The 12,644-nt window shown below is 42.3% G+C and overlaps 1 protein-coding gene across 1 annotated transcript in view; it reads left to right on the forward strand.

Moving 5' to 3' along the window:
• Positions 1–12,644, forward strand: part of usp48 (ubiquitin specific peptidase 48) — a 142,347-nt gene that overhangs the window by 99,179 nt on the left and 30,524 nt on the right. Inside the window, exons 15-17 of the mRNA XM_078239187.1 lie at positions 428–502; positions 1,098–1,222; positions 11,717–11,839. Of these exons, the coding sequence (XP_078095313.1) occupies positions 428–502; positions 1,098–1,222; positions 11,717–11,839 (323 nt within the window). The remainder of the gene's footprint in view (positions 1–427; positions 503–1,097; positions 1,223–11,716; positions 11,840–12,644) is intronic.

Here is a 12,644-nt window from a genome sequence, read left to right on the forward strand (position 1 = left end):
GTTCTGTTGTGATCTTTTGGAACAAACCATCTGACATAGATTCATACAACTTGCATTGAGAAACGATTTCAGTTGCCAATAATTTTTGTTGAAAATTTGGATTTCACTTGGAACAAAATTTTAGGGATTGCTTCTGATTGTAAAGGATATCTGAAAGGTACAATAAATATTGGTCTTATTAACAGAACATTGTTGTAACAAAACTTTGGGCACAGATTTGGAAAGTATTACAATTCTAAAGAGAGTTTGTGTTCACTCACTTCCACCTCATTTTGACTGGATATGTTTTGATCCTTTATGATGTGTTGTACTGCTCATATAAAAAATCTCATTTTAATATGTAACCATTGCCTATTTAGTGTAATTTGACATTTATTTTTGTTATGTATGTTTTGGGGAAATCATCCAACATTGTAATTTGTTGAAGGGGATGACGAGATATCAGGAGAAAAAGATGATGATGAAGACCTGAACTTCAATGAAGATCTTGTCTGTCCACATGGTATGTGACAGGTGTTTTTCTTTTTTATTAAGCTTACTTTTCTCTTTGGCTAGTTATAATATTGGGCCAGATCTTGTTGGAGTGGGGCATTCCACAGTATATACCCCTTTTTTTGTTCAAATATTATTTGTCTTGAATTGGCTAGAAATCTAAGCTGATAATCGCATGGCGAAGACAGCAGCACATCTGGGACATTAGTGAAGGTGAAACTAACAGTGTATCCTCTTAACCAGTGAGATTTGAGGTTTGAGTAAGAAACGGGACAAATAAGGAGGATGAATTAGTGGCTAAATTGGTGCCAAACCAGGTACTGGAAGAAAAATGGAGGGAAAGAAAGATTGGATGTCTCAGTCTTATCCAGAGTATAAGATATGACTAAATAAATACGTGAGGTAAAACACTACGCTTCCAAAGTAAGGATCTGAGAAATGAGAACTGACACTTTGTCCCAGATGTGTAGGTGAAACTCCTATATCTGCTGCCCAGGGGAGATCTGAAACATGACAATTTTGACCTGTTGAGGATCAAAAAAAAACTTTTTGTAATTTAGCCAGATAAACGGTGAGGTTTAATAATTCATAAATCTTTTCAACAGGAGACTTATGCACATCTGAAACTGAAAGAAGGCTTGTGTCTGTTGAAACGTGGCATAGACTAAAGGCTTATTTCCCCAAATCCCCCGAGTTTCCACATTATCACTCGCCTTGTGTACAGTGTCAGGTAATCGCAACTATTTTTCAAAAGCATCAACTTTCATCTGATTATTATAAATGGTACTGGTTTGCTTCTTGCAAAGGGATGCAGATGGTCCTTATAAGAGGGCAACAAAATTAATCAGTCATGTAAAGGCAGCAAGTTAAAAATGGAAAAATCTTTTCTATATCTTCCCGAGCAACCCCTTTCATTTCTTAAAAGACCTCTAGACTCGTATCACCCCATAAATATTTCACAGGGGTAAACCTATTCAATCTCTCCTAATAGGCAAAACCTCTCAGTTTTGGTAACATTTGTAAGTTTGCACCTTCTGCAGTGCCTCTGTATCCTTTTCATTATGTAGAGACCAGAATCGTGCCCAGTGCTGTGTGTGCTCTAACCAGGGTTTATACACGTTTAATGCATCTTTTCCACTTTTTAATTCTATCCCAATCGTGATGAATCTTGTTGTTTTATTTGCCTTTTTATGACCATATTAGCACGTATAGCTACTTTAATTTGTGTATTTGTATCCCTAAGTTACTTTGTGACTCTACCTCATTCAGTCTCTTTCCAAAAAATGTTTTCCTACTCTTTTAACCAAAATGCACCATCTTATGTACCTATATTAAAGTAGGTTTGCCATTTATAGGCTATTCAATAGATTTACAACTGTTGTCTTGTATTTTGTCAGTCTTTTTCAGTATCAGTGATACCATCTTACCCTACTCTGTTATTGGTAAATACAGTAAGAAGTTTAACAACACCAGGTTAAAGTCCAACAGGTTTATTTGGTAGCAAAAGCCACACAAGCTTTCGGAGCTGCAAGCCCCTTCTTCAGGTGAGTGGGAATTCTGTTCACAAACAGAGCATATAAAGACACAAACTCAATTTACATGAATAATGGTTGGAATGCGAATACTTACAACTAATCAAGTCTTTAAGAAACAAAACAATGTGAGTGGAGAGAGCATCAAGACAGGCTAAAAAGATGTGTATTGTCTCCAGACAAGACAGCCAGTGAAACTCTGTGGGGGTTACAAATAGTGTGCCATGAACCCAATATCCCGGTTGAGGTCGTCCTCGTGTGTGCGGAACTTGGCTATCAGTTTCTGCTCAGCGACTCTGCGCCGTCGTGTGTCGCGAAGGCTGCCTTGGAGAACACTTACCCGAATATCAGAGGCCGAATGCCCGTGACTGCTGAAGTGCTCCCCAACAGGAAGAGAACAGTCTTGCCTGGTGATTGTCGAGCGGTGTTCATTCATCCGTTGTCGCAGCGTCTGCATAGTCCACCCTAAACACGTTAAAGAAGCCATCCCCTACGGACAAGCCCTCCGTATACACAGGATCTGCTCGGATGAGGAGGATCGCAACAGACACCTCCAGACGCTGAAAGATGCCCTCATAAGAACAGGATATGGCGCTCGACTCATTGATCAACAGTTCCAACGCGCCACAGCGAAAAACCGCACCGACCTCCTCAGAAGACAAACACGGGACACAGTGGACAGAGTACCCTTCGTTGTCCAGTACTTCCCTGGAGCGGAGAAGCTACGGCATCTCCTCCGGAGCCTTCAACATGTCATTGATAAAGACGAACATCTCGCCAAGGCCATCCCCACACCCCCACTTCTTGCCTTCAAACAACCGCACAACCTCAAACAGACCATTGTTCGCAGCAAACTACCCAACCTTCAGGAGAACAGTGACCATGACACCACACAACCCTGCCACAGCAACCTCTGCAAGACGTGCCGGATCATCGACACAGATGCCATCATCTCACGTGAGAACACCATCCACCAGGTACACGGTACATATTCTTGCAACTCGGCCAACGTTGTCTACCTGATACGCTGCAAGAAAGGATGTCCCGAGGCATGGTACATTGGGGAAACTATGCAGACGCTGCGACAACGGATGAATGAACACCGCTCGACAATCACCAGGCAAGACTGTTCTCTTCCTGTTGGGGAGCACTTCAGCGGTCACGGGCATTCGGCCTCTGATATTCGGGTAAGCGTTCTCCAAGGCGGCCTTCGCGACACACGACGGCGCAGAGTCGCTGAGCAGAAACTGATAGCCAAGTTCCGCACACACGAGGACGGCCTCAACCGGGATATTGGGTTCATGGCACACTATTTGTAACCCCCACAGGGTTTCACTGGCTGTCTTGTCTGGAGACAATACACATCTTTTTAGCCTGTCTTGATGCTCTCTCCACTCACATTGTTTTGTTTCTTAAAGACTTGATTAGTTGTAAGTATTCGCATTCCAACCATTATTCATGTAAATTGAGATTGTGTCTTTATGTGCTCTGTTTGTGAACAGAATTCCCACTCACCTGAAGAAGGGGCTTGCAGCTCCGAAAGCTTGTGTGGCTTTTGCTACCAAATAAACCTGTTGGGCTTTAACCTGGTGTTGTTAAACTTCTTACTGTGTTTAACCCAGTCCAACGCCGGCATCTCCACATCATTGGTAAATACACCATCAGTGCCCTTCAGGGACAGCGCATTTCACTTAAACTTTTGTATGAAGAACCTTTTTCCTTGATCTGCCATTGATTAGTTCTAATTTAACTTGAGTTTCTCTTGTTCTGTTTCCTGACTAGATGAACAACTTTTTAAATTGGCTATCATGTCGCCCGGTAACCTCATCTCTTACATTACTGTATCATGCTAGTTTACAGTAAGAGTTTTAACAATACCAGGTTAAAGTCCAACAGGTTTATTTGGTAGCAAACACCATTCGCTTTCGGAGCGCTGCTCCTTCGTCAGATGGAGTGGAAATGTGCTCTCAAACAGGGCACAGAGACACAAAAATCAAGTTACAGAATACTGATTAGAATGCGAATCCCTACAGCCAACCAGATCTTAAAGACACAGACAATGTGGGTGGAGGGAGCATTAAGCACAGGTTAAAGAGATGTGTATTGTCTCCAGACAGGACAGCCTGCAAGTCCAGGAGGCAAGCTGTGGGGGTTACTGATAATGCTCCCTCCACCCACATTGTCTGTATCTTTAAGATCTGGCTGGCTGTAGGGATTCGCATTCTAATCAGTATTCTGTAACTTGATTTTTGTGTCTCTGTGCCCTGTTTGAGAGCACATTTCCACTCCATCTGACGAAGGAGCAGCGCTCCGAAAGCTAATGGTGTTTGCTACCAAATAAACCTGTTGGACTTTAACCTGGTGTTGTTAAAAGGCTTACTGTGTTCACCCCAGTCCAACACCGGCATCTCCACATCATGCTAGTTTACCCAGTCTTTTCATAGAATCCCTACAGTACAGAAAGAGGCCATTCGGCCCATCGAGTCTGCACCGACCACAATCCCACCCAGGCCCTACCCCCATATCCCTACATATTTTACCCGCTAATCCCTCTAATCTACGCATCCCAAGACACTAAGGGGCAATTTTTAGCATGGCCAATCAACCTACCCCGCACATCTTTGGACTGTGGGAGGAAACCGGAGCACCCGGAGGAAACCCACGCAGACACGAGGAGAATGTGCAAACTCCACACAGACAGTGACCCAAGCCGGGAATCGAACCCAGGTCCCTGGAGCTGTGAAGCAGCAGTGCTAACCACTGTGCTACCGTGCCGCCCCTTTTATCACAGTGTCATTATAGAATCATCCTGTAATTAAATATTTTGTATCTTTGTGCCACTATAGTCACTTGCTCTTTGCTCTCTTTTTTACATAAGAACATACAAATAGAGGAGCAGTAGTAGGCCACTCGGCCCCTCAAACCCACTCCGCCATTCATAGAAACATAGAAAAACTACAGCACAATACAGGTCCTTCAGCCCACAAAGTTGTGCCGAACATGTCCCTACCGTAGCAATTCCTAGGCTTACCTATAACCCTCTATCTTACTAAGTTCCATGTGTGTATCTATAAGTCTCTTAAAAGACCCTATCGAATCCGCCTCCACCACCGTTGCTGGCAGCCCATTCCACTTACCCACCACCCTCTGAGTGAAAAACGTAACCCTGACATCTCTTCTGTACCTACTCACCAGCACCTTAAACATGTGTCCTCTTGTGGCAACCATTTCAGCCCTGGGAAAAAGCCTCTGACTATCCACTTGATCAATACCTCTCAACATCTTATACACCTCTATCAGGTCACCCCTCATCCTTCGTCTCTCCAAGGAGAACAGGTCGAGCTCACTCAACCTATCCTCATAAGGCATGCTCCCCAACCCAGGCAACATCCTTGTAAATCTCCTCTGCACCCTTTTATGGCTTCCACATCCTTCCTGTAATGAGGTGACCAGAACTGAGCACAGTACTCCAAGTGTGGTCTGACCAAGGTCTTATATAGCTACAATATTATCTCATGACTCCTAAACTCAATTCCTCGATTGATGAAGGCCAGTACACCATACGCCTTCTTAACCACAGCCTCAACCTGCACAGCTGCTTTGAGCGTCCTATGAACTCGGACCCCAAGATCCTTCTGATCTTCCACTCTGCCAAGAGTCCTACCATTAATATTATATTCCGCCATCCTATTTGACCTGCCAAAATGAACCACCTCACACTTATCTGGGTTGAACTCCATCTGCCACTTCTCCGCCCAGTCTTGCATCCTATCAATGTCTCGCTGCAACTTCTGACATCCCTCCACACTATCCACAACACCTCCAACCTTTGTGTCATCAACAAACTTACCAACCCATCCCTCCACTTCCTCATCCAAGTCATTTATAAAAATCACAAAGAGTAAGGGTCCCAGAACAGATCCCTGGGGCACTCCACTGGTGACCAACCTCCATGCAGAATATGACCCATCTATAACCACTCTTTGCCTTCTGTGGGCAAGCCAGTTCTGGATCCACAAAGCAATGTCCCCTTGGATCCCATGCCCCCTCACTTTCTCAATAAGCCTTGCATGGAGCACCTTATCAAATGCCTTGCTGAAGTCCATATATACTACATCTACTGCTCTTCCTTCATCAATGTGTTTAGTCACATCCTCAAAAAATTCAATCAGGCTCGTAAGGCATGATCTGCCTTTGACAAAGCCATGCTGACTATTCTTAATCCTATTATACCTCTCCAAATGTTCATAAATCCTACCTCTCAGGATCTTCTCCATCAACTTACCAACCACTGAGGTTAGACTCACTGGTCTATAATTTCCAGGGCTATCTCTTCTCCCTTTCTTGAATAAAGAAACAACATCCGCAATCCTCCGGAACCTCTCCCGTCTCCATTGATGAAGCAAAGATCATCGCCAGAGGCTCAGCAATCTCCTCCCTCGCCTCCCACAGTAGCCTGGGGTACATCTCATCTGGTCCCGGCGACTTATCTAACTTGATGCTTTTCAAAAGCTCCAACACATCCTCTTTCTTAATATCTACATGCTCAAGCTTTTCAGTCCGCTGCAAGTCTGCACTACAACCGCCAAGATCCTTTTCCATAGTGAATACTGAAGTAAAGTATTCATTAAGTACCTCTGCTATTTCTTCCAGTTCCATACAAACTTTCCCACCGTCACACATGATCGGTCCTATTCTTTCACATTTTATCCTCTTGCTCTTCACATACTTGTAGAATGCCTTGGGGTTTTCCTTAATCCTGCCTGCCAAGGTCTTCTCATGACCCCTTCTGGCTCTCCTAATTTCCTTCTTAAGATCCTTCCTATTAGCCGTATACTCTTCAAGATCTCTAACATTACCTAGCTCCCTGAACCTTTTGTAAGCTTTTCTTTTCTTCTTGACTAGATTCATTACAGCCTTTGTACACCACGGTTCCTGTAACCTACCATAACTTCCCTGTCTCATTGGAACGTTGCTATGCAGAGCTCCAGACAAATATTCCCTGAAAATTTGCCACATTTCTTCCGTACATTTCCCTGAGAAATCCTCTTTCCAATTTAAGCCTCCAATTTCCTGCCTGATAGCCTCATAATTCCCCTTACTCCAATTAAGCACTTTTCTAACTTGTCTGATCCTATCTCTCTCCAATGCCATTGTAAAGGAGATAGAATTATGATCACTATCTCCAAAATGCTCTCCCACTGAGAGATCTGACACCTGCCCAGGTTCATTTTCCAATACCAAATCAAGTACAGCCTCTCCTCTTGCAGGCTTATCAACATACTGTGTCAAGAAACGCTCCTGAACACACTTAACAAACTCCTCCCCATCTACACCCCTTACTCTAGGGAGATTCCAATCTATATTTGGGAAATTAAAATTTCCCATCACGACAACTCTGTTATTATTACACCTTTCCAGGATCTGTTTCCCTATCTACTCCTCAACATCCCTGTTACTATTGGGCGGCCTATAGAAAATACCCAGTAAAGTTATTGACCCCTTCCTGTTCCTAACCTCCACCCACTATTCACCCATTATTCAATAATACATGGCTGATTTGATTTTAATCTTATCTCCACATTCCTGCCTCCACTCCAATAACCTTTCACCCCCCTTGCTTATCAAGAATCCCCCTCTGCCTTAAAAATATTCAAAGACACAGCTTGCACCGCTACTTGAGGAAGAATTCCAAAGACTGATGACCCTCTGAAAGAAAAAGATTCTCAACTCAAATTTTTAAACATTGACCCCCTGTTCTCCTACAAGAGAAAATATCCTCTCCATGCCACTATTTCAAGACCTCTTAGGATCTTGGGTATTTCAATCAGGTCACCACTTGCTGTTCTAACATACAGCGGATATAAGCCTAGCTTATCCAATCTCTCCTCCTTAGACAACCCTCATAGGTATTAGTTTAGTAAAGCTCTTCTGGACTGTTTCCAATGCATTTACATCCTTAAATGAAGAGACCAGTACTGTACACAGTACTCCACTTGTGGCCTCACCAATGTCTTGTATAACGAAAGCATAACCTCCCTACTTATATAAGTTATATTCACTTTCCTTCACAATAAATGATATTGGCCAGAATTCTCCAGCCATTCACACCCTGTCGCCGCTGCCAGCGAGGATGGAGAATTTGGTGCTCAGCCAAATTTCCATTCACAGCGGGACCAGAGAATCCCGCTGGCGTGAGCGGCCGGAGAATCCTGTCCTACATTCTATTAGTTTTCCTGATTACTTGCTGTACCTGCACCCTGACATTTTGCAATTCATGCACTAGGACACCCAAGTGGAACTCTGCAGTCTTTTAGATAATATGCTTTTTTGTATTCTTCCTGTCAAAATGGACAATTTCACACTTTTTCACATTACACTCTATTAACCAGATCTTTGCCCTCTCACTTAACCTGTCTATATCCTTTTGTAGCATCCTTATATCCTCTTCACAACTTGACTTCCAAATTATCTTTCTATCATCAGCAAATTTAGTAACCACATCTTCAGTCCCTTAATCCAATTCATATTTATATAAGTTGTAAAAAGTTGAAGCTGCAGCACTGACCCCTGTAGCACAATGTTCGTCACATCCTGTCAACCAGTAAAAGGCCCATTCATGCCGATTAATAATGGAAAATAAGGAGATGGCAGATACTTTGTATTGATCTTCACTATAGATAATACAAGTAACATCCCAGAGAGAGCGAAGGGAGGGACTCAAGAAAATTAGTATCACTGCAGAAGTGGTACTGAGCAAACTGTTGGAACTGCAGGCTATCGAGTCTCTGGGTCCTGATAGACTTTATCCTTGAGTCTGTTTCCAGCGATCGATCTAATCTTTCGCCCAAGCCAATTTGTCAACCCCTGCACCCTGCACCATGGGCTTTTATTTTCCTCAATATCTTTTGATGTGGCACCTTATCGAATGCCTTCTCACCAGTTCCCCTTTAACCATAGCGTATGCAACCCCTTCAAAGAACTTCAATACATTGGTTAAACATAAGTTCCCTTTCACAAAACCATGTTGACTCTGCCTAATTGCCTTGAATTTTTCTAAGTGCCCTACTATAATGTCTTTAACAATAGTTTAACAATTTCCCTATCAAATGTTTGGCTATTGGCCTGGAGTTTTCAGCTTCCTCTCTCCTTCCCTTTTTGAATAAAGGAGTTACATTGACTATTTTCTAATCTAATGGAACCTTCCCTTAATCTAGGGAATTTTGGAAAATTAAAACCAGCACTTCAACTGTCTCGCCCCTTTTACGACCCTAGGATAAGGTTCATCAGCACCCAGGGATTGTTGATCTGCAGTTCCAACAATTTGTTCAGTACCATTTCCTTGGTGATTGTAATTTTCTCAAGTACCTCTCTCCCCTGCATTTTCTCAGATGTTACTTGTAACTTCTATAATGAAGACCAACGCAAAATATCTGCCATCTCCTATTTTCCATTTTTAATTCTCCAGAGTTACTTTCTATAGGACCAACACCCACTCTGTTAACTCTTTAAATTATTGACATAAACCCTTATTATCTGTCTTTATATTTCTAGCTAATTTTCTCGTACTCTAATTTTTCCCTCGTTATTAATCTTTTAGTTGTTCTTTGCTGTTTTTTATACTCTGTCCAATCTGACCTGCCACCCATCTTTGCATAATTATATGCTTTTTCTTTAAGTTTGATACTTTCTGACTTTTTTTTACTTTAGCACGGATGGTGGGTCCTCCCATTGGAATTTTCCATTCACGTTGGAATGTATCTATTCTGTGTATTCTGAAATATCCCCTTAAATGTCTGCCACTGCATCTCTGTTGACCTATCATTTAACCTGATTTTCCGGTTCACTTTTGCTCGCTCTGCTTTCAAACACTCTTAATTACCCTTGTTTAAGTTTGAAATACTAGTCTGAAACCCATTCCTCTCTCCCTCAAACTGAATGTAAAGTATATAATATTATGGTCGCTGCTACCGAGGGGTGCGTTCACTGAGATCACTGAGGTCGGCACAGTAGCAGTGGTTAGCACTGTTGCTTCACAGCTCCAGGGACCTGGGTTCGAATCCCGGCTTGGGTTGCTGTCTGTGTGGAGTTTGTACATTCTCCCTGTGTCTGCGTGGGTTTCCTCCGGGTGCTCCGGTTTCCTCCCACAGTCCAAAGATGTGCGGGCTAGGTTGATTGGCCATTCTAAATTGCCCCTTAGTGTCCCGGGATGCATAGATTAGAGGGGTTAGTGGGTAAATATGTAGGGATATGTGGACAGGGCCTGGGTGGGATTGTGGTTGGTGCAGACTCGATGGGCCAAATGGCCTCTTTCTGCACTGTAGGATTCTATGATTAATTTTATTTCGTTGCATAATGCCAGATCCCATATAGCCTGCTCCCTGGTTGGCTCCAGAACATGCTGTTCTAAGAAATTATCCTGAAAACGTTGAGTTCCTCATCTAAACTACCCATGCCCATCCGATTTTTCAGTCTGTTTTTTTTTAGGTTTATTTATTATTGTCATAAGTAGGTTTACATTAACGCTGCAATAAAGCTACTGTGAAAATCCCCTAGTCGCCACACTCCGGCGCCTATTTGGGTACACAGAGAGAATTTAGCATGGCCAATGTACCTAACCCGCACGTCTTTTGAACTGACGATTAAAACACTCGTGTAGATTAAAACTCCCATGATTATCACTATACCTTTCTGACAAGCTCCCATTATTTCATTTCTACCCTGTCCTATCTTGTGTTTGCTGTTAGGTGTTAGGGCACCACTCCCATGAGTGATTTTTTTTTGCAAGAAATGAAGTATAATTAAAGTTCATGGTTTTTGATCTTTTGGAATTAGTTATGTGGCATTGAGCTGCATATAACTGCAGACTACAATCAGAAGGTAGGAGCTGTCCATCTGGCTCACGGTGCCTGTGCTGGCTTTTTTTAATTATGATGTGGAGATGCCGGCGTTGGACTGGGGTAAACACAGTAAGAAGTTTAACAACACCAAGTTAAAGTCCAACAGGTTTATTTGGTAGCAAAAGCCACACAAGCTTTCGAAGCTCTAAGCCCCTTCTTCAGGTGATAGAATTCCCACTCACCTGAAGAAGGGGCTTAGAGCTTCGAAAGCTTGTGTGGCTTTTGCTACCAAATAAACCTGTTGGACTTTAACCTGGTGTTGTTAAACTTCTTACTTTTTTTAATTACCCAAGTATTCCCAGTTTCCTGTTCTTTCAGAGATCTGAAGATGTTTCCTTTTCAAGAATATATCTAATTCTCTTTTGAAGTGACTGTTAATCTGCTTCTGCCACCCCCTCAGGCTGTGACATAACTTATCACATAAAATCTAATCTCCCTCCCCAGTTGTTTTATTTGCTTTAGCAAAACCCCGCAAAATTTTGAACATCTTGGTTAAACTTTTTTTTAAAAGCAAAATAAATCCAGCTTCTCCAGTCCCTCTGCATGACTGAAACCCCTCATCCCCTTTACCATTCCAGCAAATCTCTTCTGCACCTTCTTCAAGGCCTTGATACCAAGCTTTAGAAAACATATCTAGAATTAGGCACACAAGAGCTTTTAAGTATTTTTAAAGTTTTTATTTATTAGTGTCTAAATAGGCTTATGTTAACACCGCAGTGAAGTTATTGTGAAATATTTAACTGAAACCGAACTTCATATGTCCAACTGTGAGCTTTTTGTTTTGTGGAGAAGGTATTAGAAAAGGAAGGTGAAGAGAACGAGACTTTGAGCAAGATGATGGCAAATGAGCAGAAATCAGCACTTCTATGCCTTTTTCAAGACAAGAACAGACCGCTGCTAATCAAATGGCCTGAGGTAAGAGGCTTGGCAAGGTGGTCCTATTTGTTATAACTATTCAATAATGAAAATAATCCAAAAATGTCTGTTCTACTGCATTGGTATGTTGGTGTATATCTTAATTAGCTGTGAGAGGAATTATTCATGTTAAATGGGTAACTTATTTTTTTTCCATGGAGAAGTACTTGTCAGCGATTCTTATTGACTATTGGAAGGTGTAAAACATGGTCTAGAGGTCCAAACAAGGCTATTTCATGTGCCAAATACTTGAAAATTTACAAAGCACTCATAATCTCTCCAAGTATTTCACTGACAGAGCTACAGCAAGTAGTGTTATCTGTTTAATTATTGCTGCCGTTTTACACAGGGCATCCCTCAAACAGCATTGGGTGGAATGATCAGCTTATCTACCACTAGAGGGCATGGGTTGAGCAATGCTGTTACACCCTTTGCCATTCACTTGAGCTGGGATTACTTGTATCCAGAGGATGTTCCCTACCACAATGCAGCACTCGTTAAGAGTACTGAATTGGGGTGGGGTGGGGTGAGGGAGAATTTCCTCATCGTTTTCAGCAAACTAGCACATGGCACGTGAAAATCAAGTCATTTCCAATCATTTTCCACCAATAAAATGTTCAACTCTTTTAAAGTCCTTCCACAATCCACCTGTAGATTCATCACTGGCCGCATCTGTGCCTGTCAGTGTGAACCAGCTTTAGCAGCTAAAAATGTTCCTTCGCTTTTGCTGCTAATGCACTCTTTGTAAATTAGACTGAAATATGAGGTGTTGGGATCATCTGATCGATATGGAAGTGCAGAGTTG

The sequence above is a fragment of the Mustelus asterias genome, chromosome 22 (genome assembly GCF_964213995.1).
Source record: "Mustelus asterias chromosome 22, sMusAst1.hap1.1, whole genome shotgun sequence".
Lineage (NCBI taxonomy): Eukaryota > Metazoa > Chordata > Chondrichthyes > Carcharhiniformes > Triakidae > Mustelus > Mustelus asterias.